Source organism: Pisolithus orientalis, assembly GCF_024613125.1.
Source record: "Pisolithus orientalis strain OTSU chromosome Unknown F5J12scaffold_111, whole genome shotgun sequence".
Taxonomy (NCBI): domain Eukaryota; kingdom Fungi; phylum Basidiomycota; class Agaricomycetes; order Boletales; family Pisolithaceae; genus Pisolithus; species Pisolithus orientalis.
In genome coordinates, this window is record NW_026260892.1 from 22,347 (window position 1) to 50,173 (window position 27,827).

General features: G+C 49.7%; 6 protein-coding genes across 6 annotated transcripts; 2 read left to right on the forward strand and 4 right to left on the reverse strand.

Moving 5' to 3' along the window:
* Window positions 1–81: 81 nt before the first annotated feature.
* Window positions 82–11,909, forward strand: F5J12DRAFT_916256 (vacuolar protein sorting-associated protein 13). The gene is made up of 47 exons (XM_051749193.1): window positions 82–252; window positions 304–376; window positions 441–518; window positions 570–785; window positions 838–950; window positions 1,001–1,105; window positions 1,156–1,254; window positions 1,302–1,367; window positions 1,417–1,566; window positions 1,616–1,819; window positions 1,868–2,626; window positions 2,673–2,803; window positions 2,853–3,042; window positions 3,098–3,514; window positions 3,559–3,743; window positions 3,793–4,160; window positions 4,214–4,908; window positions 4,958–5,755; window positions 5,802–6,176; window positions 6,225–6,341; window positions 6,391–6,460; window positions 6,510–6,538; window positions 6,586–6,900; window positions 6,948–7,233; window positions 7,280–7,348; window positions 7,398–7,551; window positions 7,601–7,800; window positions 7,850–7,970; window positions 8,027–8,175; window positions 8,237–8,263; window positions 8,315–8,382; window positions 8,437–8,750; window positions 8,803–8,995; window positions 9,042–9,242; window positions 9,293–9,770; window positions 9,824–9,959; window positions 10,019–10,162; window positions 10,213–10,537; window positions 10,584–10,662; window positions 10,712–10,793; window positions 10,848–10,914; window positions 10,970–11,043; window positions 11,097–11,152; window positions 11,205–11,260; window positions 11,312–11,344; window positions 11,393–11,483; window positions 11,531–11,909. The coding sequence occupies exons 1-47, from the start codon at window positions 214–216 to the stop codon at window positions 11,797–11,799; spliced, it is 9,264 nt and encodes a 3,087-aa protein (XP_051594297.1). The 5' UTR covers window positions 82–213; the 3' UTR covers window positions 11,800–11,909.
* F5J12DRAFT_58710 (DENN domain-containing protein) lies at window positions 11,869–17,040 on the reverse strand. The gene is made up of 10 exons (XM_051740165.1): window positions 15,812–17,040; window positions 15,030–15,750; window positions 14,613–14,974; window positions 14,503–14,562; window positions 14,268–14,449; window positions 14,081–14,212; window positions 13,868–14,030; window positions 13,457–13,814; window positions 12,859–13,406; window positions 11,869–12,805 (listed from the first exon to the last, which is right to left on the reverse strand). Exons 1-10 carry the CDS (start codon window positions 16,559–16,561, stop codon window positions 12,023–12,025), a joined length of 4,059 nt encoding a protein of 1,352 aa, XP_051594298.1. The 5' UTR covers window positions 16,562–17,040; the 3' UTR covers window positions 11,869–12,022.
* A 23-nt stretch (window positions 17,041–17,063) lies between these two features.
* On the reverse strand, window positions 17,064–19,234 carry F5J12DRAFT_729160 (uncharacterized protein; the record flags this gene model as incomplete). Its single annotated transcript, XM_051741941.1, has 5 exons — window positions 17,064–17,914; window positions 17,980–18,541; window positions 18,604–18,908; window positions 18,976–18,995; window positions 19,050–19,234. The coding sequence occupies 5 exons, from the start codon at window positions 19,232–19,234 to the stop codon at window positions 17,064–17,066; spliced, it is 1,923 nt and encodes a 640-aa protein (XP_051594299.1).
* Window positions 19,235–19,808: 574 nt separating this feature from the next.
* F5J12DRAFT_869843 (uncharacterized protein) lies at window positions 19,809–20,746 on the forward strand. The gene is made up of 5 exons (XM_051747111.1): window positions 19,809–20,018; window positions 20,079–20,189; window positions 20,244–20,351; window positions 20,400–20,484; window positions 20,532–20,746. Exons 1-5 carry the CDS (start codon window positions 19,965–19,967, stop codon window positions 20,690–20,692), a joined length of 519 nt encoding a protein of 172 aa, XP_051594300.1. The 5' UTR covers window positions 19,809–19,964; the 3' UTR covers window positions 20,693–20,746.
* Window positions 20,729–26,511, reverse strand: F5J12DRAFT_775337 (uncharacterized protein; the record flags this gene model as incomplete). Its single annotated transcript, XM_051742307.1, is given in 21 exon segments — window positions 20,729–21,015; window positions 21,062–21,315; window positions 21,365–21,535; window positions 21,588–21,719; window positions 21,775–21,932; window positions 21,982–22,161; window positions 22,214–22,366; window positions 22,417–22,544; window positions 22,595–22,838; window positions 22,892–23,024; window positions 23,073–23,219; window positions 23,268–23,466; window positions 23,517–23,816; window positions 23,871–23,985; window positions 23,998–24,553; window positions 24,607–24,681; window positions 24,731–24,784; window positions 24,842–24,898; window positions 24,949–25,014; window positions 25,069–26,200; window positions 26,253–26,511. 21 exon segments carry the CDS (start codon window positions 26,473–26,475, stop codon window positions 20,729–20,731), a joined length of 4,764 nt encoding a protein of 1,587 aa, XP_051594301.1. The 5' UTR covers window positions 26,476–26,511.
* F5J12DRAFT_869871 (galactose mutarotase-like domain-containing protein) lies at window positions 26,498–27,827 on the reverse strand. Its single transcript, XM_051747112.1, has 4 exons — window positions 27,700–27,827; window positions 27,371–27,653; window positions 26,857–27,319; window positions 26,498–26,790 (listed from the first exon to the last, which is right to left on the reverse strand). The coding sequence occupies exons 1-4, from the start codon at window positions 27,745–27,747 to the stop codon at window positions 26,670–26,672; spliced, it is 915 nt and encodes a 304-aa protein (XP_051594302.1). The 5' UTR covers window positions 27,748–27,827; the 3' UTR covers window positions 26,498–26,669.

The following is a 27,827-nucleotide window of genomic DNA, read 5'->3' on the forward strand; positions in this document are numbered from 1 at the left end:
TGGGATCATCTTTTTGGGAAGTTCCGTTTAGCCCGCTGCGAGGATTTTGCCGTCCCGTCGGGATAGATAGTGCAGTGGCCCCGCCCTTAGTCACATGATATGACGAACGTTACCCACGACCCTGGGGTATAGGGAACTCGTCAGGATTCCTCCTCGTGCACACTCACTCCAATACCAATACCGGTGATCAGGTCTTGAAGTGTCCCGACCACGATGTGGTGGTTAGATCCGGGCAAGGACGTCTTGAATGTGGTACGTCCAGACGCCACAAGTTTCTGCGGCCACTACCACATAGTCCAACAGGTGTTTAACAGGATCCTCGCCCCATATGTCGAAAACCTGGATATGAACCAAGTGAATTATGGAATAGCGCAAGGTAGACGCGCTCTTGGCGACGGTTTTCTCTGTGGCACATTCAACCCATTTCTATACGTTTCCAGGTCAGCTGACGCTGCGCAATCTGCGTTTGAAGAGAGGCGCATTGGATAAGTTCAGATTGCCTGTGGATGTTTTAGAAGGTACTTGGATACGATGACTCTTCAACGCCTTGTTCATACCATTCGCTGCAGGTTACTTGGGCACATTTACTCTCTCCCTGTATTGGATGAATTTGGGGAACAGACCCGTGGAGATATTGATAGAAGACGTTTACCTTCTTGTTGTGCCTTCCTCTCAAAATGACATTGATCCTGAGGAAGAAGAGGAACGTCTCCAGGCAGCAAAACAAGAGCGGCTAAGAAATGCCGAGTTGTTGCATGTGAAGAGCCAAACAGATGCTACTCCCGGTGTGCTTCATATGTATGCGTTTTCTTCGAATCCTCAGCTGAAGTAAAGTAGACAGATCTTCTCAATCCCTCTGGGACTCCCTAACAGCCAAAATTGTTAACAATCTGCAAGTGACAGTCAAAAATATCCACGTGCGGTATGAAGACAAAATGAGTGTCCCTGGTGTGAGTATTCTGATTGAAGAGGTAGCACGAGCTCAGACAAATAAACATAGCATCCGTTCTCTGCCGGTGCGACATTGGCCAGTTTCAGTGTTAGGTCTGTCAATGAGAAATGGGAACCCGCATTTATTGAGAGTACAGCTGGCGCAATCCATAAAGTAAGTTGTCCCCTTTGTTTGCGCTCAACGTCGTTCTCAGAGAGGATTAGTTGGCGAATCTTTCGTCGTTGGCCGTGTACTTCGACACTGACTCCCAAAGTATGGCCAATCTCTCGTTGCATGAGGTGCAAGGAAAATTAGAGTCTATGGTGAGCCCGTTGTTGTAACTGCGTGATATTTTCTGACCAAGCACAAGATATCACTAAACAACATGGGCCCTTCACATCAGTTCATCTTAAGTCCAGTCTCTGGAGAAGGCAGAGTAAGTGCAGTTATCTGATTTGATCTCGTGGGGCTCATATTGCCGAAAGATTGTGCTTAATCATGGAGTGAACAACAAAACTCCCCACTACGATGTCCGCCTGCTCTTCGATGAGATTGGGCTATCTTTGGACGAGGAGCAGTACCACGATACTCTATCGCTGGTGGATATGTACCAAGTTTACCTCAGACAACGTCAAGTAAGCAAATCATACCCTATCGTCGGCATCACTCAACGCTTTCGTATAGTACCGAAAATATCGACCGAGTGGCGAGGAAATTGCAAGGAACCGCGGGAGAGCTTACTTGAAGTTTGCTATTAATGCCATTTTGAACGAAGTGCGCGAACGCCACTGGAAATGGAACTGGGCTTACTTCTCCGAGCGCCGAGACGATCGCAATAAATACGTTGAACTCTTCAAAAGGAAGGTCATGAATACACTGCGGGAACCCGTGCGTTTGCCACCTAAAATATAACTAGCCGTCTAAGCTAGGTCTTAGGAAGCTCTCGTGTTGCAAACCCTGGAAACGAAGCTTTCTTACGAGGACATTCGTTTCTACAGATCTATAGCTCGATCTCAGTTACGAAAAGACGCTGCACAAAGAAAGAAGCTAGAAGAAGAGCGTGCGCGCCAACAACAACAATCACGGGGCTGGACATCTTGGCTTTGGGGAGCATCCTCGGAAGACCGGCCTACAGAGGACGCCGTGTTCAGCGGCAACATGACGGATGAGCAACGAAGACAACTTTATGAAGCCTTGGACTATGATGAAAGATCGGCTATTGCGGAATCCTTCGAAGTGCCACGAGATGCGTTGTTGTTACACGTTGCAGCGGAACTGAAGAAAGGCTTGTTTGCCTTGAAAACGGAACCTAGAAGGAATGCGGAGGACGTCATTTCGACGAATTTTGATTCATTCCGTGCTGATTTTGTCCAGCGACCGGACAACTTCGAGATCTCAATCTCCTTGGGTGGCTTCAGCGTTTACGATGGTACGACTGCGAACACTGCTCACCCCCAAATCGTCCAGGTCAAAAACCCTGATTCAAAGAAAGTCAAACCTCGAGGATACGGCGAGCCTGATGACCCCTTCTTTTTCCTCAAATTCGAAAGCAATCCCCTTGATCAGCGTGCAGATACAGCTCTTACAGCTCGCATGCGTCATATGGAAATTATATATCACAGGGGTTACATTGAAGCGATCACCAAGTTTTTGAGGCCGCCTAAGAGTCAGTTAGGATCAGTAGAGGCGTTGCTAGTAAGTCATATATGTGCACTTTACCACGGATATTAACTATGATCAGAACGTGGCCAGCCAAACTTTCGAGGGCTTAAGGAAGGAGACTCGTGCAGGTCTTGAATACGCCCTTCAAACACACAAGACTATTGACTTCCACGTGGATATGAATGCTCCTGTCATTATTATACCCGAGAAGTCCGATAAATCCGTACGGATGCTTGTCAAGGTCTGACCCAACCTTTAGTGTTACCTCCACTTCTGGTGGTCACCTCATCGTTGACGCCGGTCATATTTCGATTGAGAGTAATCTTGTGGACAAAAATATTCTCAGGGAAATACAGGCAAAAAGGGGCAGGCAATACGACGAAGCCGATTACAGGCGATTGGAATCTGTGATGTACGACAAAGTGCTTTTACGTCTTGATGCAGCACAGGTAGCCCCCTTATCTTTCGTTTGGAGGGATATGTTTGGTTGACCTCGTTCCACAGTTCGTTATTGGGAATGATTTACAATCTTGTCGAGATGCTCTTGTGTCTGAAACGGGTGACTTCCTGCACTTGCTGGAGCCCACTAACATTGAATTGGAGATTCAACACACTATTGTTCCCAGTGCAGTCGCCCTGGCTCGCTTCAAGGTGGCCGGGAAACTTCCCAACCTTCATATTAATGTTTCCGACGCAAAGTACAAGATCCTCATGCGTCTTATCGATGTTGGCATCCCGAACCTGGATGATGACTCACAGGACACAACCGCTCGCGTTGATAAAGGATCCGTGGTGTTCCCCCCGTCCGCAAGTCTTTTCAACTCAGACCCGGAGTACAATATCGAGGATTCCCAGTCTGATGAGGAAGATAGACCAAGCACCCAAGCAGACGTCTTAAAAGCAAGAGCTGAAATGTTGCAGGTACGCGTGCTTCGTGTTTATTCTCCACCTTTCTTATTTAGTAGAACGAGAAAAACTCCGTGCAACAGCGTTTCCTTCAATTGGACTTCGCTGTGGACGAGCTGCGTGCAACCATATTAAAGTCCTATGGCGATAGGTACGAAAAAGCCTTAGGAGATCTTACTCTCCAGCGATTTCGCTTGGCATGCTCTTTTCTCGAGCTGAAGGTTAGGGTCGACATCAAGCTGAGGTGAACTTCTTTTGCCAATCCTCTGCCAGAGAAGCTAATAACTGCACAGGAGTATGGCAATGAATGTTGCCCACACTCAGGGAGAACCACTACAGTTGGTGTCATCAGACCATGCTGAAGGTCGCGGGGATGAGGATCTGTTGTCCATTTCCTATATGCGTGTTCAACAGGCATCTCAAGATTTCCTCGCGGCATACGACGACATCGAACAGTGTGTGGACGTTTGTCTGTCCACATTCATATTCAGGGCCGTACCAGAGCCTGTAATTTCTTTTTATGACTTCATCATAAGCACGTTCGTCCAACAGGACGACGACCTGCCGACTATTCAGATGAACCCGGAGCGATCTGATCACGCCGTCGACCCAGTTACAAGCGGCGCTACACGCGTCACAGTGAATTTGGATAGTATACGAAGTACGTGATACCACCTTGGGATTAATATACTATATTAACGATACAATTTCTAGTCATGCTGATCGACGATGTTTCCAGTCTGGCAACCCTTAGTTTATCGACAGCTTATATTTTCGTCTCGGTGGAGTCTGGCGCGATGACCGTCACGGGCAGGCTAGGGAGCCTTGCTTTGAGTGATGATCGTGCCGTCGACGTCTGTCGACCGGGGTTCAAGCAAATTCTATCCATTGAAGGTCAGAACTTTGCCGAGTTCCAATATCGAACATACAACCCCGCCGAAGCGGACCTTGCCGGTGTGAATTCATCTATCCACCTCACTACGGGCTCCCTCAGAGTCCACTTTGTCGAGCAACCGCTTCGTGACATTTATTTGTTTGCAGTGAAACTTGCCAAACTTAAGGTCCTCTACGACGCTGCCCGTGATGCAGCGGTTCAGAAAGCGTCTGAAATTGACCGTTTACAATTCGAGGTGTCGGTTAAGACACCTATCATCGTCTTTCCTTGCGACTCCGCACGAGTTCCTGATATCTTGATCATGCGACTTGGCGAAATCACTGCCCGTAACTCTTACGAAGGCTACTCGAACAAAATCATCGCAAGTCTCCGGGGCATTCAGCTCGCATCAGAGTTTCACTGGGACGGGAAGCTTTCAAGGCTGAAGATTGTTGATGACATAGATATCTTTGCAGACGTATTGCAGGGTACAGCCAACGACCGTCCTCTGGAAACTGTCAGTCCTGATATACAAGTGAGCGCCCTTAATCTTCTCAGCAAGCAGCTTTAACAACAGTTCTAAGGTGGCTATCAAAGTGTCCGATGTCAAGTTGCATCTAACTCAGGACCAATATCGGATTCTCGTTGAACTTTCGCGATCGATACCAAGAGTGTTTGCCTCTGATACCATCGCTGACATGAACTCTACGATGTCGCCCAGTTCTAACCAAGCCGGCGAGAGTTTGTCGAGCGAACGACCCGGTAGGGTGAATCTGGAGCCTGAGGTTCGGATCTCCGCCGTCGACGAAGTTCGATCTTGGACAGTCATCGATTTGGTGGCATCAGTGAATGTGATCAGGCTTCATCTCTACGACACAGCGGCTAGCACCGAAGCAACCCTCGGGAATCACGGAATAGTCCGTCTTGCCTTGAACGATACCACCCTCCGCTACAAGTCTATTTCCGATGGTGCTTTAGAGGCGCAAGTCGTATTGAAGTCCTTTACCATGAACGACACGAGAGCAGGGGCATCCAAGTTTAGAGAAATTATCCCTGCAGCCGACCATCACCGCAACCAGTTTATGATTTTGTACACGTCTTCGGGGACCTCGTCCCTTACGATCGTGACGGTGGATTCGCCCCGCATTATCTTTGCCATCGAGCCTTTGATCGCGCTGATTTCCTTCTTTACCAGTGCACCACAAGCTCCGATCGACGATGGAGATGCAGCCGATGATAAATCTCGACTGTCTACTCCGCGTTCTGAAAATGCAGTTCGTCTGGAGTTGCATGATGTTTCCATCAGTGTTCTTGAGGATGACTTCAATGTTCATTCCCAAGCTATCAAGTTATATATTAACCAGATTCTGTTATGTCAACAGGCAAGTTCTGTGATAGGTTACACGACAAGGGTGCTAATTGAATTAGTTCACCACGGTTTTAACCATAAGCAAACTCGGGATGTCCTTAATTCAGATGGGAGCCGAGTCTGACGCCGTGCGTTTTTTGGATGAAGTAGATCTCACTCTGTCACTCGAGAGCCGATCTTCAAGTCAAGAGCAATTACTAAATGTTGAAATATCAGCCAACCCGATCGTCTTCCGCGTATCTTACCGTGATATCCTCCTTATCACTGCAATTGCTACGAAAGCTGCACGACTGTACGGAAAGTCCCAGGAAAAGAAGTTAGACGACAGTGGTCGATCATTGGAGAGCCAGTCAATGGTAATGCAGTTCGACGCATCCCGATCGCGTTCGAGCAGGGTAGTGGGCAAAGCACGTCTGATGATGTCTAAAGAACAGGTATGAATTGTCCGTGATTGCCTAGCTTGTTCAGCTCAACTGGCACAGATGAAAGCGGTTGTTAGTGGTTTCCGCCTAATCCTGATTGGAGACATGCACGAACAGCCTATGGTTGATCTTAGCCTGAAACCCTTCGTGGTGAACTTCAAGGATTGGTCCTCTGAGGTCAGATATCTGGTTAGGTTCTAAACTGCTCCTTACACAGAATTTGCAGTTCAACGCTGCGATGATTGTGAACACCCACATAAATTTCTGGAATTTGACAAATTCACACTGGGAGCCATGTACGCCCTTGTCCACGTTCCGTGTGATAGCGACTGATGTCCTGCATAGTAATCGATCCTTGGAGATTTACTCTATCGGTATTGTGCTACCTCTCGCCGATGCGTACATGCTAATTCTGTTGTAGGTAGCCAAAGAACAACTCTCGGACGGTTTTAAAGTCTCGCTCACCGCTCGCGATCGTCTTGATCTCAATATCAGCACCGCATTCGTTGAGCTTGCCCTTGCTTCTATGAAGATGCTGGGCAAGGAAGGTGAAGGAGTCTTACAACGAGCTAGAGGGAGTTATGCACCGTACCGCATCCGAAATCGCACAGGCTTCCAGCTGTTCGTATGGTCGGACGACGGGGCCAATGTTCCCTTGACAGAGGGTAGTGCGGTAAAAGTGTCTCACAATGGGAGTATTGATTGGCGGTTTGATGATTGGAAGACTATGCGAGAGGTGAGTAGGAGATCTCCTGCGACCCAATTTACTATATCTGCTTTCAGCATGTCACAGTCTATGAGCAACACAATATCGGTGTACAAATAGCTGGAAAGCCTTGGGATGCAGTGCGAGGCATACCTGTTGACAGAGAGGGCGAATTCACCTTTTCCTTGCGACCTCGGGAGGAAAAGTATACTGATCGTCTGCTGTGCGCCATCACGGTGGAGAACAACGTCAAGGTGGTGACTTTGCGCTCGACCTACCTGGTGGCGAATCAAACATTCTATCCCTTGGAGCTCATGCTAGTTGACACCAGCGGCCGTCCAGTATACTCACTGGAGAAGATTTGTTAGTGTCTCTTTCTGTCTAAATTCGGATATTCACATTCTTCAAGTACCTGGCCAGGATTATGCATTGCCGATCGAAGCCGTCGCACGAAACAGAGTCAGATTACAGCCTGATCGTAAGAGCCGCATCTGTTCCACACCATTGCGAGCTCACGTCATCTATAGAAGGATTCGGCTACAAGTGGTGTTCCTCCCTTCGCTTCGATGACCTTCTGACGAAAAGGTCTCTGACAATACACTGCCCACACAGTGACTCCAAGGAGGCTCCTTTCCGCTTTCAAGCTTGGGTACAAACAGATCCGAGTGAACCTGCCACACGGTAAACCAACTCTAAAACTTGATCCCAGGCCTAACTGACGAGTTTATAGAAAATCGCCTAAAATCACACTGAAATTGCGCGCACCTATCGAGCTGGAGAACCTCTTACCATATAATGTACAATATCGAATCTTCGATAAGCACGCGAACACGAACTGGACGAGCTATCTCCGCAAAGGTGGCATTATGCCCGTGCATTCAGTAGAATTGGGACACCTAGTGCTCCTCAGCGTGAAGGTGGAAGATACCAGTGAGTAGCCTGTCGCTGTGGGTCAGCAAGATATTAACTTCGGCGCCAGTCCTTTCGGCCAGTGAATTTGCCATAATCAATGCCGATAGTCAGCTGGAGTTTGACATTGAATCACGTTTAACTGTTCGTGACCGGAATAATAGGGAGCTACACTTGAGACTCAATTATGTGTACGAATTTTCTATTCAATTACTGCATCGTGAAATTCACCACTACAAATTCCAAGGCGTTATCCCGAATCTGGCGGTGCCTTCAGAGTTCAAATCTACACACCTTACTTGATTGTAAACAAGACTGGGATGCCATTCGGAGTGAAAGGCGTTCGTTCCAACCGTGCCAGCTCACCGATCGAAGTGGCTGGTGACATCCGACCGGGTATGATAGTTCCTTTTTATTGTACTCACCGCGGATTAACCTACTTTTCTCACGCCCAAAGAAATCCTTAAGACCTCTACACCGTTTTGTAGGCAATCATACTTACTTCAATTTCCACCGTAGGCTTACCCCTATTGAGTGTTGTCCCACCCGCATGACAATGGTCACGCATTTGTCTTTCAAGTCGGGGATTCGATTTGGTCGAATGTAGGTCTCGCCAGCTTGGCGTGGACGCGTGCTGATAAACCCCCCTTCATGCAGGTGATAGGGCTCGAAGCCCCGGCCGCTGATACGAGACTAGTCGTGCCATCCTCGAAGCAGAAAAACGAGGAATACCACGTTGGGTTGTCGTGGATGGAAGGCCTCGGGAAATACAAATTAACGAAGGTCATCACGCTTGCGCCTAGGTTCTTGCTGAAAAATAATTTGCCTGAGCCGTTGCAAGTCCGCGAGTACCAAGGCGTCCCTCGTGGTCGGGCCGTAATCAACCCCGGTGAACGCATTCCGTTACAGATCATGCGTGCTGGTCAAGAAAGGCTTCTCACAGTAACTCGCCCTGGACTGAATGCACGGTGGTGGGTGTAGGCGCCAAAAGCTGCCCTTGTTGTCCTAAGAGTAACTTTTCAGGTCCGCCCCCATTGGTTTAGAAGACATAGGCGTCGTGCACCTCCGCCTTCCAGTAGATGAGAATGGGTTGGAAATTATAACAGCCGACATCAAATTGAACGGCTCAATCATTTTTGTTACTTTTTCAAAAAGTGACGGGTGGCCGTTCGAGGTCGAGAACCAATGCGACGAGACAATTATCATTTGCCAATGGGTAACCGGATTATTTTGCACAATCGGACAGTGCTGATGTTTACCAGGACGACAACCGCAACGAATCCAATTCTACCCCAGTTAAATCCACCTTCCCTCGGTACAAAGTAGCTCCCCACTCAAGAACACCTTATGCTTGGGATCAACCGGCGGCGAAAGAAAAAAAGCTGATGCTGATGATACATGACACCCGTCGAATAATTGATATCATGGAAATCGGTGTCCTTTTGCCCTTCAAGTTCCGCGGCGTAAGCTGGACACTTCTGCATATTGAGGGCCATCTTTTGATTTTATCTAGGACCGACATCGCACTCGTGCTGTGTCGTTAGACGTGCGTGCAGAGGGGCAGAAGCAAGTCTTACGCATTACGCCGTACGTCGCGGCACGCAGTATCTTTAAGCCCAAACATACAAAATCCGAATCGCTCTCACGGTCGGATACACTAGCAAGCACAGAAGCTTTCGAAGCAGTGGCTGAAGATCTGACTTCCATCGTCACTGTCATTGTTGATCTTTCCGGGATAGGTATATCACTTATGAACCGCAAGGTAGTCGAGGTGGTTTACATCTCACTGGATTCTTTGGAGCTGGAATACAATGAGAACCCAAATTCCCAAGCAGTCACCGTCTCATGCGGTTCCATTCGGATTGACAACCAGTTACACGAGGCAGTGTATCCTGTAATTCTTCAGCCCACTCCTATTGCGAAGGAGGCCCGTGGGTTGGCAGGTGCCCCTCCAACTATTCAGGCCTCGCTTGTCTGGTTGAAAGACCAAGGTATGTTATCCCTTATTTATGGATTCTGATTTCTATTCATCGTATTACTCAAGAGCACGGTGTTCTGTTTGTCAAGTATTGTTCGATTCTTTTGCAAGCTCTGACTATCGAAGCGGACGAGGACGTCCTGTTTTCGATATACGATCTTGTTCATGCAAAGGGCATGTCATGGGAAGTCGAATCTGAAGAGTGAGTTGATCAGGTCAACTCACGTTTGGAACCATTACTAGACATGTGATATTTGCCAGTATTTTGATTCACTATCCAGACGAAATTCCAGAGCCTCAAAGTACGGCTTCTGGGAGAGCAGTTTATTTCGAACTGTTGGAACTGCAGCCAATCCAACTTACGTTGTCTTTCACACGGACAGAACGGGTTAGTAGTGAGGAAAAGTACGTCGCATATTCTCTGGCAGGCGCGGTAATTCATGCTGCTCGTCCAGGCTCAGCATAAGGAACCCGCTTGCTGTGGTTATTAATGCACTCACAATGACACTTGGGAACGTCGACAATGCACGCCTGGAGTTTAATGCGCTCGCTATAAAAGATGTGCGGTTAACACCCCCAGAACTCCAAACCCGCATAGCCTACCACTACAGACAAGACGTACTACGACAACTCTATCGTATATTGGGCTCAGCTAATTTCATCGGGAACCCGGTTGGCTTATTCACGAACGTCAGCTCTGGCGTTGCAGACATTTTCTATGCCCCGTATCATGGCGTAGTCATGCACGGCAACAAGGAACTGGGCATCGGCATCGCCAAGGTGATGACATTAACCACTGTTCCTTGCCTGGTTTAAATTTCTACAGGGTGCTGCGAGTTTCGTGAAGAAAACAGTTTTCGGTCTATCTGATAGTGTTACCAAGTTTACAAGCAGTGTAGGCAAAGGTAAGATGTTTTCGGTGTTGTTACAGTTTACAACTTGACAAGTGCTCAGGATTATCTGCTGCGACGTTTGACTCGGAATATCAGGCACAACGCAGAGTGTCCCAGCGGCGCAATAGACCTCGCCATGTTATGTGGGGACTAGTTCGATTTCATATTCTGCCCTAACTGATCAGCAAGTCTGCTAGATACGGTGTCACTGCCGGTGGTGAAGCATTTGCAAATAGCGTTTTCAGTGCGGTAGAAGGCATCGTGGTACGCAGGAATCTGCTTGAGGTACCTCATGCGTGTTTACCCTAATTCTCAATAGACAAAACCAATCCAGGGAGCTGAAACAGAGGGAGCGGTAGGGTTTTTCAAAGGCATCGGCAAGGGATTAGTTGGGTAAGCTGCTTTCCAGATCCTTATCGCCTTTGTTTCAACAGGAATTCGAACAGTGCTGTTACGAAGCCTGCCGTAGGCGTGTTTGACCTTGCTGCAAATCTTTCGGAAGGTAAGAGCGGCTGCTACACACGGTAGTAGTAGAATTTCGAACACGCTGCTAGGTATTCGCAACACCACCACCGTATTTGATAGGCCACAGCTCGATCGGGTCCGCTTGGTAAGACCATCTGTGTAAATGCAGGGTCCTCAGTAACCTAATATCTACTAGCCGAGGCATATCCCACCTGACGGTGTGATGGTAGTGAGTCCACTCTCTTCTGCGTCAGTTTCTGGTATCTCATTTCCCTAGCCGTATTCCCATCGCGAAGCTCTTGGGCAGTACTGGATGAGAGACCTGGAAAACGGCACGTACCGCAGTGAGTCATACATTGCCCACATAGGTAAGCACATGCTTCGACAAGTGGTACGTAGTTGTTGAGCAATGCAGATTTACCAGGTGGCGACATTATCGTCCTGCTAACCACGTCAAGAGTGCTTTCGTTCACATCGAGGAGACTACGCCTTGATTGGGATTTGCCCTTCTCCGATATCCAAGGTGTCGCAGTCGAAGACAACGGCGTACGATTCTCTCATAAATCAGGCAGGATCTATGACAGATTCGTTCTCATACCCGATCAAGATACACTCGTCTGGTTCTTTGGACAAATCTCTTCCGTAGTCAAAGCTTTCAACGCTCGTCGTAGAATGGACAGTTAGGGCACTCATGTATAAGGACCGCAACTGCACGCACTGTGATATAGCAATCCAATCCTGTTCCATTGCAAATTCGGGTCATAGTAAGCTGCATGGAGATGGATATTTGTGACACTACAAAAAATGTATAGAAACGGGCAAGCGAGCGGAATAGTTTAACTGTGACTTTGGAAATTGGAAGAATAATAATAATCTAACAAAGAGAGCATGGGGTATCTGAAATTGCTTAGACAGTTGTGTCCTGGCGGCGCGCTGAGGGGACACGAGCCCTGGATGCGACGGTAACGTCGCTAGAAGTTGGACTCGGCTGCACCTGAAGGATTGCTGTTGCCGTACTAGAGAGACGTTCTCTTACGGGCAGCTTGGTAAACTCGGTTACGTGTTTCTCCCCAGTGCGATCTGTGGCATTCCCCGAGTCGTCCGACTCATTGACTGCAGCGTGATTACTGTCAAAACTGCCGTAGCTGTGGCGTGGGCTAGTCGAATAGGCGCTTTGGAAATCGGTATCAGAGTCATCTGTGGTGGATGATAAGGCGGGCGTCAGTGCGGGTGTGGTCGGTGTTGTAGCAAATGCTTCAGGTAACAAAGCACCCAAAGAGGCACCAGAGGTGACCTTGCGCATTGACGATGCTTCCGTCGACGGTGTCATAGTATCTTCAGTTGCAACGCTCCCAGTTGCTTCGGATTCAAGATGGTCAGGGGGGTTCTCGCGGTTTAACGACGGTGAGCGGCGAGGGGTAGAGACAATGTCAACAGAACCCCGCGTGATAGTCGTAGCCGAGCCTGTGTGACTCGTTGAACTGGTATCGCTGCGTTCCCTACGCTTTCCCCTCGTGGGAGGGTGGTTGACGAGCTTAGTGCCTCTAGGAGGGTGTGCACGGACTGGGATTGCGGCATCGGAACTTTCTTCCGCACGATCGTCTGTGCCATAGCCCGAACCCGACGCATGACGGCCAAGCGATTTATTTTTCCAGTCCTGAATACGCTCTGAGGCTAGCGCGTTCTCCAGCTACCGAGCAGTGAATAACAACGGTTGCAGTAGTAACCGAGTGGAACACGTACCTTTTGTTGAATTTGCAGGACCTTCTGTGCTATCCTATCGCTACGTTCACTGATACCTTCATCGACAGCCACCATTCCATCCTGAACGATCTCCTCTTGAGTTGCGGAGAATCGCTTCTTGCGGGTGGGCGAGATGGAAATAGCTTCCTCCTCTGTTATAGTGTTCGCCTCCCTGTCGGCTCTGCTGTGAACAAGGGTGTCGTCCACGTCACCGTACGACTCCGCTAGCGTGGATTCCGTCCCGACGCTGCGCAGTCTCGATCCTCCATCGCCACTACCGCTTTTCACAGCATCGCTCGCCCGCCTTGACCGTGCGCCACTTGCGGATCGAGTAGAGGCGGACATCCGCGAACCGGGACGAGTACTAATCTCACCACCATATTCAGATTCGTCGACGTCAACAGCCATAGAGGCGAGGGCACGTTCGATCTGTGCTTCGACTTCTGCAACCATTTCCGCTCGCTCTTCCTCCATGCGTTCCATCGTCTCGCGCATGCGGTGAAGCTCGATCAAAGCTTCTTTGTGTGCCTTGTCGGTTTCAGCGAGTCCTACAATAATCGTCAACATTCAATAAATAACGATCAACCATCAGACTTACGCTGCTGCAACGTCACCTTTTCGGCAGCTGTCATGGACACCAGTCCACTTAGCCGCTTCGTCTCCCTCTGCTCCTTACCAATTTTACTCCTCAGTTGCTCAGCCTCGCCACTCAGTCTCTCCGCGTACTGCTCAAACGTCACGAATTTGTCTCGCCACAAGTCAGCCTCAGTCATAAGGAAGTTAAGCCGACGGGAGAGTCGACCGATCTTAGTCTCAAGGTCATCACGAGCATCGACAAATGCAGTAGCACGCTTGCGGATGGAGAGTTGAATGTGTTGCTCAGCAGCAGTGAGTTGAGGTGGCCGACGTATACTGCCAAAAAAGGACAGACGCTTAAGAAGGGACGGTTTCCTGAACTACGATGGTAATGAACACCGCCACACAGCGTGTGGTAAAGAGGTAATCTTACCTTGTCCTCGAGGACGGCGTCGAATGCTTGAATGATCCTTGTTGAGTGCCACCATTCGGGGGGTTTAATGGTGTCAGCAACTGCCGCCATCTCACCGCCCCTCTTTGCCTGAACCTTACACACAGGACGGAATCGGCCTGCAGGAAAGGCTTCTTTAAACTCACTAGGAGTCCGCATAAGCGCAGTAACCAAAAAATACCAAACAGAACTTACGATGGCACACAATGATCGGGATGATAATGGGGTTCGAAGGCAGATAACAACCGCAGCCTATACTTGTCTCTCTGCTGCTTGGTAGAAACGACACCCGGAGGAGGTGATGGGCAGCTCAAATAGTTTATGTCCCTAATAAACAAAAATTAGCCAGCTCGATGCTGCGGTAGCACGATGAGAAACATACAAATCGACTACACAAACTTCCGGTGCAGGTCGTACAGCATACCTAGCCTCGGTGGCCAAACCGAGTATCCACGGTCCGGGGTCATCGATGTATATCTTCGCATCACGTGCATGTACTGCAGGAAGAGCGATACCGTTCCAGCCACGCAATTCGACGAGATACTTGATAGTAGAAACGGCAGTCTGTTTCCTTGCATGAGCGAACAATTTAGCACACAATCAAGGGAAAGGCGTACCCCGAGCATCGCTGGGTGCCTAGAATAGAAGAGGATGCGTCCAGTTGGTGCTAACGCAATCTATGGAAAAGTAAGTCTGGTAAGATGGGATCCCTGGAAGGGTGACGCACCTCGCAACACGTTAAAATATTATCGATATTTAACGCCTTGAACAACGGCCACATCGTGAAGTTAATATCTACAAGTCCCCTGCCAAAGTCAAGCCCGCCCGGAAAACGTGCGATAACTTCCAGATTCGTTTCTTCGGACCTCTCCGCTCCGCTGGAGCCAACGTTGGAGCCAGGTCGGGAGGATGCAGGAACTGGAATTAGAGAAGCATCCAGTTTAATGAGCTCCCCGGCACGAGGAGCAGGGTGGGCAAGGATCTTAGAAATCTGCAGAGTGTGCGACTGCACATCTTTTGAGAAGCGTGCCCACGAGAGGGTAAGGTAATCACGCATGAGATCATAGATAGGGTGCCGGGATACGAGTGCTAAAACAGCTTAAGCAAAGCGCCACGACAACGCTGTAAAGCTATAATCACTTACCTAATGCATAGGGTAACCAGAACACAGTGTCTCCTGGAAGGAACAGTGTGCTCTCACCGGGACCGTGACCATTTACCGTGCTTGCGATGTCGAAATCGCTCTCGCTTATAGCACCGGCGTCGGTCTCGGCGCCTTCACCGTCGGTTTCACCGTCAGTTCCAGTCCAGGGGCCCCTCCCGCTGCGTTTTCCCGTGCGGCGCCCGGACTCCCCTGGGGAGCCACTGCTCGACCCGGGCCCGATGGAAGACCGAAGAACCTTGAGACGTGATGCAACCAAGGACTGCGCACTTTCCTTCCTTGAACGGCCGGCCTCCAGTGTACGACGGATAGCAGCACTTCTCTCAGCGTCGGCGTGGCTCCAAACTGTAAGGCAGACACCGTGGTAGGTGATTGTACCGCTACTCCCGACGCTCGTGCTCGTCTGCTTCTCGTATAACGGAGAAGAAGGTGCAGTGGGAGGTGGTGCGAGAACCGAAGGGGGGCCGAGATAGGCGGAGGAAGGACGGGCATTGGCAAACGGGTCATCAGTATAAGGGTAAGCAAAGGTGGGCGCCGCTGAGGAGCGATCTGCGGTAAGGACTGAGGAACGAAGTAAGCCTAGGTCTGAAGGAACGGGAGCAAGGGGTGTGGAAGGAGCGGGGAGAGTAAAAGTGAAGGTGTGTACTGTGCTAGCTGGTTGGAGAGTAGACGCGATGATCTCGATCTCGCGAGGGAAGGACAGCTATGGGAGAGATAGAGAAGTAAGGCACGGAAAAGAGAGAAAAACTGATAGATGATCGTACCTTGAGGGTTTTTGAGAGCATCTTGGCAACTTCAGCTTTTGAGAGGGCACCAGCACCCTTGAGGACCTCTTCGCCCTTGTTGCCCTTTTTCTTTTTCTTGCCGCCTCCTGCGCCAGGAGAGATTGTGCTCCCTAGGACTTCAGGCCGCCACCAGCGAGCGACTGCACCTTCGGAGTGATGAAGGCCAAGGACAGCATCAGGATCCGCAAGTGTCCAAGTGTGAGGGCTCTTGGGAAGACCTGAGACGACGTAGAGGGAAGTGAGGGGAAGGGTTGGGGTGTGCTGTGTAGGGGTGTTTGGCACGGAGCGGGTTGAGACGATGGACGTTCTGTTGGATGCAGGGATGGGTTCCATGGACTTTCTGTGAGTAATGCCCAGGATGCGAGAGGCCTTATCAAGCTGACGGACGGGCCGCGGTGGGTCGTTCTTGTCAATGGAGAGCTTGTCGGGGACGGCTACGGTGATATAGTCGAGCTCGTCGGCGAGGGCTGGGTCGGGGGGGATGTTGTTTGTAGTGGACGAAGAGTGGGAGTTTGGAGATTTGTTGTTTGGGTTTGAAGTGTTTTGGTTCGTGTTTGGAGGGGAAGCGCTTGTGGTTGACTTGATAGACGCTTTCCTGTTGGCAGCGGCGAAAGACTGGTCTGATACTCTGTTCTTGAGCATCTTCTCGCTGATGGTGAGCACGGAAGGGGAGGCAGCGACGGCTGGGGGCTGCATACTCGGTCGTCGCGGTTGTATGTTGAAGTTCATCCTACAATATAGTTCCAACTAATACGCTAAAGGAATGAATGCCATACGACAAGCGGGAATATAAAACGAAAGGAATGGAAGCAGAGGGTTCAACGAGAGTGTAGGAGAGACACGGCGACTCGGGTTGGGGTTATGAGGATAGACACCATTGAAAATGAAGCTTTGAAAAAAAAAACTCCCGCGATATCGGTCACGTAATTCTCTGCAGCTGCAATGACAGACGCGACCCGAAATCCCCATGGATCCCGCTGCACGCCATGGAACAGGAGGACGACTGTCTACTACTGAGTAGGTGATGTCAGGAATGCAACTACAACGACGACACGGCGACGGCGAGGAGACGGGGGGAAGGAGGAGAAGCAACGGCTCCGGGCGCGGGTCGGCGGAGACGCGATCGAGATCTGATTCCATTACGACTCCGTTACACTGGTCCCTTGTCTAGGCTAAATAAGGAAGGAAGCGGATGTTCTCCAGGAACCTCCCATCATTGATATGCAGTCCATCACGACGCCTCCTGATTGGCTCGCCGCCCCCACATCACCTGGCCGATCCATCCCCATTTGGGATCCTCCTCTCCTGTTGGCCCCCCCTCCCCTCGTGCTAATAGTGTGCGGTCTCCTTCACTTACAGTTCGTCTCCTGTTCCCTCCCAGCTTTCTCCATCGAGTGGTCTGGTGGCCCCGTTGAGGGACACATTCCACTCCTCCCACTACCCCAAACCCGGGACTCACCGGTGACAACCCAATCATCAATCCAGGCGGTGATATCGCCTGCCCACCTACTCCCGTTCGCAGAACGCTCAACGTAGGCCCACTCATACGCTGAGCCTCCACCTCTGTTGTGGATTGTCGATGCGAAGATCCTGTCCTGGCACTTGGCAACACATAATCTGTGCATGAGCGGACTGTCTTCCGTTGAGACGCACCACGGCGTCGCTCAGTTAGACTTCCTCCAAGGGCATGACTCGGGCCCGACAGCAGCGACACCTCGCGTGGCGATGGCATGTCCCAAACAGTAGCAGCTCCATCAAGAGCTCCCTCCGAATACGCGTTGCGTTCCATCGGTACCGCAGTGAGTCTTCCATCACTGCACGACTGCTTTCCGCGTGGGTATTCCACAGTATCCACCTCGTCCACACTAGAGGTGGGGGCCTCGGCCTCGGAAACCTCTTCATCAGGCTGGTCCAGCCAAACATGTTCTACTCCTGCCTCACCACTAATAGTCCACACGCCTCCAAGCAATATAATCATCCCTATGACAACGAGGACGATGTTCTGTCCAGGGAGGTGCCTGAGTTGGTCAAAGTAGACGAGCCCATTCAGGATTGACGAAAAGTTGTAGAAGCAAAATGCAGCTGTAACACGACACCTCTTCAGTATATCGTCCTCACACTCGTCCGTGGATATAAGGCTGACTCACATGGACACACGAAGGCAGGATCTGCCAGCCTCAATGCTTGGTTTAGGTACCACAACTGACCGATTGCAAATACGACCAATCCACCAACCAAAGCCCAAGCCTCCCATCTATAGAATTGATTCGATCCACCCAACGTCAACAACAACAACTCCACACCAGACTTCGCAAAGATGAGACAGAGGCCAGACATTATCCCCGATGTGGCAGCATATGCCAACGCAAGAAGGAGTGCAGTGCGATTTGCAATTGGAAGAGATGGCGCAGGTGTTGTTATAGCAGAGTCACGAGTTTGGGAGGATGAACATCTCGAGCACGGAGATGTAGAACGCGCACCGTTCCCTTTAAAATACAATAGCGGTGTGCGCTCATCGGTATGATGTATTGCTCCGGATTCTTCTATGCAACTGAACACCTGACGTGTTGGGAGATCGCCCAATGAGGAGAGAGAAGGCGACGCCAGCGAAGCGGAGCCCGGCAATGGTTGGTCCAAGTCATCGGATTGAAAGAATGCATATGGCCTAACCTCGACCCGCCTTGCGAACGAGTACTCGGCTACGTGTGTCTGCACCATCACATGACTGATGAACATGGGTATCAAGATATCGTCCAAGTGACAGAACACACCACAATGAGGCACACGACCACTAAGGCAGCTTCCACACAAAACCAGACAAGGAACGCAGGACGCACGAAAAGAGCAATAAGCTCATCCAGACCACGTGTCGTCTCGGGCATGATCCCATACACAGCGATAAGCGCGGCGCCACCCCCGATCAATGCCGTTCCAAGAATGAGAGGCGGGCGCAGAAGCAGACGCGCAAAAAGGGCATTCCAAAGGAGCGAGACTGCACCAAGCGGTGCGAGTATGACAACGGGCAGAGATGCGATCTGCACCAACGATCCAAGGATGTTGGAGGTGATGAAGACCACTACAACGTGGTGTATGAGAAGTTAGCTGGTTCGAGCGGATCAGCACAGCTCATGCAAATGACACACCAAAACCAAGCAGCCACAGGCTATGCGAATGAATATGAGATTGAGGCCGTCAGCGTTGCTACGGAAGAACTCACGGACGTCGATACTCTGCTTTCCGTTCCGATTCCGATAGCTGAGAGTTGAGGACATGACTGCGGCGTTGCACTGCCAGCCCAACACTTTGGATAAAGGATGCCATCAAACCGATGAATATCCCAAGGGGTATAGATATCTCAGAATTCACAACATGCACCGCGACACTTTGTGCTAGATATGCCATATCCAGCGAGTCGTGCCAGACTTGCGGAAACTTGTCGATGAAAGACCGAAGGGGGAACATGATCGCAGGAAAAGGGCCACTAGTGCGCCCTGTTTTCCATTCAAGATAAGGCGACACGACGTCTAACGTCTTGCGACCCACGGAGACCAGTAGAGCTTTCGCAGTTTGAGCTGATGCCGACAGTGGAAGCCAGTAATGAAATACTTGACAAATGTTCTCAGTTACAGTAAAAGCTATGCATGATGGTTGATCACGTGGTTCAACGAAAGCCCGCAAACCGAGCCACGCTAATAAGGTCATCTCATCAGTCGAGGACTTCCGACGAGATTCCTCGCCTCATTGGAACGACCGCCCTGATTCCTGATAAATAATATTGGTCGTGCAGAATGCTCAGTGGTCTTTTTTTTTTTTTTTCCAGTACGATTGCCATATGGGAGAGTTTTAGAGCTCGCACACCCAACAATACCTGATTTCAAGGATTGTCGAGTCCGACGTCATCATGTAGCATTGGAACGCCGTTCTGTAGTCCTTTTGTACGGTTGCTTGACATTTGAACTTGAGTATCGAGTTGGGCAGGCCCCTTAACGATCTGAGCAGACGAGCGCTTGGAGTTGAAAAAGCACTTTCAGGGTTGCGGGCTTATGTAGCTTCAACCCCCGCAGCACCGTAACACATACCACACCCCAGCACACACCATCCACTAGTCGTTCAGCTTCAGGTTATCCTCGAGATGGCAGACTTTGTCCAAGGCCTTGATCCGGGGAAGCTGGTCTTGGCTGGGACGGTATGGATTTCGTTTCCACGCTGAGCCGCTGCGCGTCCCTAAACCCTGCGGGTTCATTAGGTTCTTTCCTTCGCCATCAGCCCATTTTCTGCTCCTCCTTACAACCTACCACTTTTCTTGCTCGGAACTTTTGCTCAAGAAAGCAATGACGCGGTTCAATCTCTCAGGGTGGTGCGCCTCAGGTTACCTATGTCGACCTAACAATGAGCTTTGATTGTTGAACAGTTCACCGGGTGCCTCGCCGTCTCCATTCTCTATGATCTAATTTGGATGTTCACCAATGCGCAACCTGTCCTAGTCAAATTGTTGACTATTCTACTCTTCCTGCTGAAGGTACGCAGCCACCCTTGGTAGAATCACTCATACTAAAACCACATTCAGATTCCTACGACTGTTGTCTTCCTTTTCACTTTACGCCAAAGGGGGACACAATTTACACTCGGGACGGATATAGGTGGCGCAACGGGTAATGTTTGCCTTGCACTGTCGATCGTGTACTTATGATCTCCGCAGTCTGGTCCATGCCTGGTGGTTTCACGTCTATGGGTCGTGACGGTTACCAGACTGTTGATGACGAACCTCGTAGTCCTCCGCGGGTTGCCTCTGCTGGAAGACCTAGCACCGTTGCTGCTTCGCAACCCACCTTACAAACTGGGGCATATCAAAGCGCATAAGATACTTCGCTACGATACAAGTGTGCCATATACAGGCTACAGGGAAAGTTCTGTACAATGGATGTCTTCGTTGTCCGTGAAATCAAGGTCTTCAACCACTGCTTGCAGTCCCTCGAGAAAGTCTACTTTTCGTTCCGCTTTATTGCGCTCGTATAACCAAGGGCAATCGATGTTGACACATTCGATCGGTTCTGCCAATGCATTGGCCGTGCAGGTCGCACATACTTTGTGGGTGTCCAGAAGTCTTCTTTCGCCCTTGTGCAGCCGTCGTAAGAGGTTGGGAATGGCTTCTTGAGAATTATTCTGGCAGTCCTCACAAATTCCTGGTGAATGTCAGCATTCATCCCCTAGTATCAGATACAAACCAACCTTCTACAAAGGCTGGACAATTGCATGCCAGGCAACGCGTGCTCGAGAAATGTTCATCGATGTTAAGTCTACTAGTTGTGAATGTCTTTAGCTTCTTTGGGGAAGATGCCAATGGATCACGCTGATCGACTTCAATCGCCTTTGGCATTTCCTCATACCAGGCTCGTACATCTACACCGACAAGGTTGAAAATACGTTCTAGTGGAGGGATAAGAACCTTTTCGATATAATACACTGCATCGATTTGCAAGTGACTGTGAAGATTGTGAGTGACCCAAGAGTTAGCACACATTGATCGCGCACGGATTGGCAAGGATTTCCTCTGGTGTCACAGCCCTTTCAATTAATCGGCTATGGGGATTGCCACGTGCGATTATGTAGGGGACACGCTCGCCGTACTGAGGCTCGTCATTTGGATCATGTAACATCCTTCTAGCAGCTACTGCTACGCCTGGCGGTGGCGGCCCTCTCTCGCTAACAGGGATGCGTTAACGGCGGGTTGATTTCCACACAGTATATTTCATACCTGTAAGTACCCATCTTGACCTCCTTTGCGAAGATAAAATTTTGAAAAGAAACCTTGTTGCGTAGAATCTTGGACCAGGTCCGACAGCAGTATTGCTTCACCAGACTTAAATCCTGCGTACGGAACAATATCCTCCGTAGCCAATCAATCGACGCAGGACTTTAACGACACTGCAACATCTACTCACTTTAGGCAAGCCTCTGTCATCTTTGATTGGGCGGCGACGCCATCACGACGGATGGTCTCGATTCCCTTTGCATCGAAAGAAGGTGTCTTGACATCTAATGTCTCGAAACTGAAGCCTACATATCTCTTCTTCGCCAGGAGAACAGAAGGCAAGTACACCTGTAACCCAATATCACTCAAGGTTCTGAGAGAGAACGGCCTGCTTTACCTTCTCGAACTTCAGTTTTATCGGTGCTGGGTTGATTACAGTTATCGTATCCGCAATATCCTGACCAATCCTGAAAGCCTGCTCTTTCGTCTTTCCTTTGAGATATATAAAAAGAGAGTCCGTATCACCGTAGACCACACGGGCACCCCATTTACCGGTGGAGTCGATGACATTGATAGCCTTCCTCGAACACCGATAAGTTTGCTTAATCCCGGATGGTTGATCAACCTACCTTCTCCAATATTTCCCGTCCGCTTTGCACAATACTATCCGCAATTTCAACCGCAGGCATACGTCCCGAGTATGAGGCACTGGTGTATCCATAGGTTACATTCGCGATGTACTTGAGACCAAGTTGACGAGCGTCCAGTGTACGACGCAATACCTAACGACTGGTGAACTTCTAGATACAGAAGTTTTGAAGGAAACACATACCTTGTCATCCTTGACGTTCTTCATGGCCTGCTTCACCATCACTCTAGTGTCCAGCAACTCGGTTAACATACGGCCCAGGAGGCCCTGCCTCACCGTCGGCTTCACGTAGATAATACCATTTGGCGCAACTACGGGATAATTGAATCGCCGTGCACACAGCCGCCATGGAACAACGCACTCGCAACGTGATCTTGCAACTTGTCTAGTAGCCCAATAGGTCGGTGCAGGTCCGTTACACCGAGTTTATTTCGGCCCTGGAAGTCGGTTATCCGTCCAAGGCAGGTCGAGTAGCAATAATTGTATGCAATCATAACAGACGGGTAAAGTGACTGAAAGTCCAGGACAACGAGTGGCCCGTTATAATACCCAGACAACGGTTCCATGATGAGAGGCACGCATTCCGCGGCGTTCTGCTTCCCGACCTATGCATTCACTTAGATATGATTCGTTCGAGTGCCATAATTGAAGGGCGCACATCTTGTTTGCTTGGGGACAAGAGCACGAAACACTCAGGTTTCGCTATACGAAACATGAAAGATTCCACTTTAAATTGGGACCCCCGGCTAATGACGGAATAGAAGTCGACTCCAAACACACGAGCAAACTCACTGAAATTGTCACAACCTGTCTATCAAGTCAGAGTTAGAATTACTTACGCTGTCTTCGTAATGACTTCTGTCTCTTCCAGTATATCGAGATTCATTGATGTACGGTCGGCGAAGTAGCGTAAGACACGGGAGGTATGAGCTGGAACAGGGCTATTAAACCATTCTGTTAGTGTATATGGCTTATAACGGGGGAATCTAGGGAAGTTTCTCAGCAAAGGAATGCGCAAGGTTGTCCCGGTTTACCTCCTCCGTAAGACATGAAACGCGACATTTTCGAATGTGTATACATTCAGATTGCGTTCACTCCGCATGATCCTCCAGACATTTAAGACGTGACGGCCAACGACTTTAAATGTGGTCGTTGACGTCTGGTCCCAACGTCGATTGTCATTCCCCGATTCGCGACTTGGTGCCCTCGATATTAACTCGCACAAGTCAAATCCTGTAATTAGTCAGTATAGCAGGGAATTAGGTTAGGCAAAGAGGACCGACCATAATGGTTCCCCCGGGCATTGAGATAACCCCAAGAAGCGGCTTGCACCTCCCAACCCAACAGAATATCGGGATCCAGGTCAATGACAACATCGATCAACCGATTGATAAGGTCAAGTTCACTAGCAAAACTCTCTAAAGAGAGTGCGCCTAAACGTTGTACGTTGGTTTGATCACTTTCAAGGACGAAAATGCCTTGGTGAAGAAGACCCGAGCTTGGATCATCACTGCCAAAAGCGTAAAATAGAGCTGCAATTCCGTCGATATTTGCATCGGGTAGGCAGTTGCTGCGAGAAGGAGCTGGAAACAGGATATATCTGTCGGAGTGACGGCATAACCTCGATAATGACCTACCGAAAACTTCTACAGAAAGTAATGTCATGTGCTGTCCCCTACGAGTGTTGTTGCACGCAGATATCTTAGGGTCCGAATTCACCCCAAACAAGTTAGCTTGAGTGCGCCCTTCAATCTAAACCATCACAATTAGGGTAGAGATGAATAGGTCCGAAGATGTCACGAGGCAACACACCTGTGATTGCATCTTCGCTTTCTTTCCCTGTGAGAGGGGGTGGCCTTTTAACCAAACCTTAATTTGTCGACAAGCTGGTGCGCAGCTCGCATACTCCCATCCTCCGACGCGGTTTGCGGATGCCTTACCAGCAAATGTGAGGGCTGGAAATCTTTCACTTGTCTGCCACTCCTCCAACAAGTCTATGCCTCCACCGCCCTTCAGATTATATACAAGACCCCCATATTCCCACGGTCTTTCAGGGGCGTCCTCTCTGTTGGAGTAGAAGGGGTCAGAATATAACTTCCGTGGAAAGCCATGATCTTCGATAGAGCTAAATAAATCAGCAACTCGAGGTGGAGAATTTGCGTAGACATAGCCATTGCTGCGAGAGGTTAGATGGTATGTTTGTAATCCCCTCGACGAACCATAAGATGCACGAGGAACTCGAGCATTCGAAGTTCCATGTGTACCAGGTCGTCCCCCTACCCAATCCGAATGGGCCGAATTTTTTACAGGCGGTAGTAGCCTAGAAACGGGTATCAGTAGTCAAAGCAAGTGCCAAAAGTCAAGCGGAATGACGTTTGGTCTCCATTTGTGATCAGGAACGGATTGTCGGCCTCGAGCCTTTCGATGTCAGGTCCGAAATCTGGTGAACTGCGAATCATTTATGTATTGCCTATCCAACCAGCAAGAAAAAACCTACGCCGATCGTGTCACAATGTCGTGGGTGGTCAGTTGTTGCGACAGCCTTCGAACTCTGCATTCACATGAAAACAGTCACTGCGACATTTCTTAACTGGAACGTGTCACCCACTTTCTCGGTGTCGCTGGTTCTGAACGAAGCTCCGAAGTACTGCGCGGTCGTTTCTCTCTTGTTTGGTCGTAAGTTTGGGGGGAAAAAAATGGAACGTCATGGCTGACCTTGAGAGTCTATTCCAGACGTTTGAAAAGCGGTTGGGGGTTCCCATGGTGTGGTCGTTGTTTCCACTAAGGTTAGAGCAGCTGTAGTTCCCAGAGCAGCAGTACATCCTTTGCACTTACCTTCCTCGGGGTGCCTCATCGGAGACAACTTCTCCCTCGAACGGCAGGTTCCGTGAGGAATCTTCCAGTTCCTCATTCTCTCCACTATCAATGACATCCTCGGTATCATCGTTCTCGCCATCTTCACCTTCGTTCCTTGCCGTCGTCAGGTCAATGTCCTGGCTGGAAAGTATTACCACATCCACGTCTACTTCAGCCTCTTCTGGTTTTCCCGTCAATGTAGAAGGGGTGCCTTGAGAAGCTTGAGCAAATGGATTGTGGGTTCCCTCCATCGGGTGAGAAATGCCATCTTCTGCTGTACCCACATCACCTTTGCTTGGCTTCCAAACCTTCCACTGAGGTTCCCAGAGAACCTCCACACTCTCGAAGGTCGTCATAACCCACCTCTCCCAGCCGGAATGACCTTCAGACATGAATGAGCCATCCTGCTTTTCCAATTCTATCTTCCTCCTGAGTTCTTCCCACCACCGAGCCTCTGCAACCCAATCACCGCCCCCGCCTCTGGGAATCTTACCAGCGTCGATGGGTAACTTTGGAGTTGGAGATAAGCCCTTGCTAATCCGACGTCTTCGTTCATCCTCCCACAATTCACGAACGCTCAGTACGACAGGTTCGGATGGAAGAGGGAGGGCAGTAATATTCAATCCGTTGTGGACGTTGCGGGCTTGAAGCTGATGGCGGTTGAGTATTTGGTGGGCAACCGCATCGACCTCAACGGGCATCCGAGATTGACGATAGTACGGGGAAAACTTGAATGAGTACAGTCGCTGTGAAGGTGGTGGTTCTTGAATTTCTGGGCTGCGCTCCCAAACTTCACCCAGATTTATCCACCCACACCCGTATAAACCAAAATCGCACATGAATTGTAGTAGGTAACTCAGATGACTCTCGAATACATGGAATTTCGTTCGCATGATGGTGCCAGTTTGCAGCAGTGTTACAGCACGATTTGTGAGTGCAGGATCGATGAGGTGTATTTTGAGAAAAGGCGAGTACGAAGAGTGGAAGCCGTAGAAGTGCACACCCTTGACAAGTGTAATTGCCCGTACATACTGGAAGCCTGGATTACGCTTGAGAGATAGGGCAATGGCGTGGTCGAGTGAGACGGACAACTTAGTAATATATCGGTTGACTGGTTAATCATACGTTAGTGCAGACAGGGGTCAACATGGTGGGGTCCATACCATTTTCTGGGGTCATCTCTTTGGTGTATTCAATGAAGAAGTAAGGATACACCTGGTGGATATGTACGCAAGCTTTTTCGCCAGCAGAGGATGTGCCATAGATGCGAATAACAGGTACGCGAGGGAGGGCCGAATTGTCGAGTGGCCCCGGAGGACACATGGTGTAGTCGATCTGATTAATATGGGCAGAGAACGTCGATCCGCTCAGCGCCGAGAAATCCATTGGTCGGTCAACTCATTTCACAACGGAGCAAGGAATGAAGGTACAATGACTGGATGCATCTGTCAGATGTTAACCGTTTCCTGCTTAGTCATCGGTAGAACCACAACTTGATCGACACAACAAATATTTCCTATCACAAAAAACTGCCTGCTTCTGTACAAATGGCCACACTCCGTCCAATATAACAACCAACATTAAGTGATTCTCCTTTCTTCCTGGATTACGGAGAGAACTTGCTGTCCAATCCACGTCTTTCCGGGCTCTGCCTTTGCGAATCCCCTCACATAACCCGGTTCGACGCAGACGAACCTTTCCCTAATTATTATTGTTCGACTTCGTTAGCAAGTTATGCCGATGAAACACGCTGACGGCCTTCCTCACCACCCGGCATGCTCCATGTCTGCCATTCTACTTCCAGCATCCCTTTGCGGGTTCCAAATGACAACATCCTTCAAAGCATTTGTTTTTATCTCTAATCCTCCACCAGGCCATGTTACGTCGTATATCTGTGGTGCATCCTCGTAGACGGAATCGGTGAGCTTGAGGACATCGACCCCTAACCTGGACTCCACCCTCGCCAAGTTTCGGTCTTCCTCGGCCGCTGCTGTCTTGTCATAATACCTGACGTTTTGCAACGGGGAGATGAGAACTTGATCCGCAGGAGCGAGGATGTAAGTGTGAAACAAGGCTTGGAATTCAAGGTTATCAGTGGGGAAGTCGGCAGAAGTCGAGGTGTTAGTGACGTGAAGGGCTGCGCTCAATTGATGTTCCGCCAGAGTGAGCACGTATGCCAGATGAAATGGTCGGTTGTATTTGGCTGCAATCTCCGGCGTTGGTTCCAGAGCTAACCCAAATTCATTAAGCAAGGATAATACCCATGCGCCACTGGACTTACTCAACCTCACGGAGACACCAGCATCGTTATCCATGACGACGCTGTCGAACTTCCAAAGTTCGCTTCTAGCGAAGCCATGTTGAGGGAGGCGGGAGTGTTCGGGATGGACCGGTGGACCAAAGCATGGGAACACGATGGGAATGCCACCCCGAACTGGCTTGGAACCATCAAGAACGGCTTTAGATGATAAGAATAGCCGCTCGGAAGGTTGTGGGTCTCTGTGCGATCCAGCCTTCCACGATGTGACGGTAGCACCGAAGAGTAGAACCTCGAGAGATGCGTCCTGGAGAAGACGTTGGTGACTTATCGTTGTTGGGGGGAGGACTTACCTTTGGATGGGAAAGAACCACGCGTCCGTCTAGTAGCTGGACAGGCATCTTTCCCTTGCGACGATGGTCGTTCCCCTGAAGTACTACTTGCGATGACTTAGTCAGTTGCGTAGACAAGTTGATGGATC

Bases quoted from the DNA above. Each gene is read 5' to 3' on its own strand.
- F5J12DRAFT_916256 (XM_051749193.1), top strand. From the start codon at position 214: ATGTGGTGGTTAGATCCGGGCAAGGACGTCTTGAATGTG. The intron at 1,368-1,416 runs GTAAGTGCAGTT...TATTGCCGAAAG, and splicing joins CAGTCTCTGGAGAAGGCAGA to ATTGTGCTTAATCATGGAGT. The intron at 2,627-2,672 runs GTAAGTCATATA...AACTATGATCAG, and splicing joins GATCAGTAGAGGCGTTGCTA to AACGTGGCCAGCCAAACTTT.
- F5J12DRAFT_58710 (XM_051740165.1), bottom strand. From the start codon at position 16,561: ATGAACTTCAACATACAACCGCGACGACCGAGTATGCAGCCCCCAGCC. The intron at 14,975-15,029 runs GTAAGTGATTAT...AAGCTGTTTTAG, and splicing joins CTGGTTACCCTATGCATTAG to CACTCGTATCCCGGCACCCT. The intron at 14,031-14,080 runs GTAAGTTCTGTT...GCGGACTCCTAG, and splicing joins CCCGATCATTGTGTGCCATC to TGAGTTTAAAGAAGCCTTTC.
- F5J12DRAFT_869843 (XM_051747111.1), top strand. From the start codon at position 19,965: ATGGCAGACTTTGTCCAAGGCCTTGATCCGGGGAAGCTGGTCTTGGCT. The intron at 20,190-20,243 runs GTGCGCCTCAGG...ATTGTTGAACAG, and splicing joins CGGTTCAATCTCTCAGGGTG to TTCACCGGGTGCCTCGCCGT. The intron at 20,352-20,399 runs GTACGCAGCCAC...AACCACATTCAG, and splicing joins TTCTACTCTTCCTGCTGAAG to ATTCCTACGACTGTTGTCTT.
- F5J12DRAFT_869871 (XM_051747112.1), bottom strand. From the start codon at position 27,747: ATGCCTGTCCAGCTACTAGACGGACGCGTGGTTCTTTCCCATCCAAAG. The intron at 27,654-27,699 runs GTAAGTCCTCCC...CGTCTTCTCCAG, and splicing joins TGGTTCTTTCCCATCCAAAG to GACGCATCTCTCGAGGTTCT. The intron at 27,320-27,370 runs GTAAGTCCAGTG...AATTTGGGTTAG, and splicing joins TGGTGTCTCCGTGAGGTTGA to CTCTGGAACCAACGCCGGAG.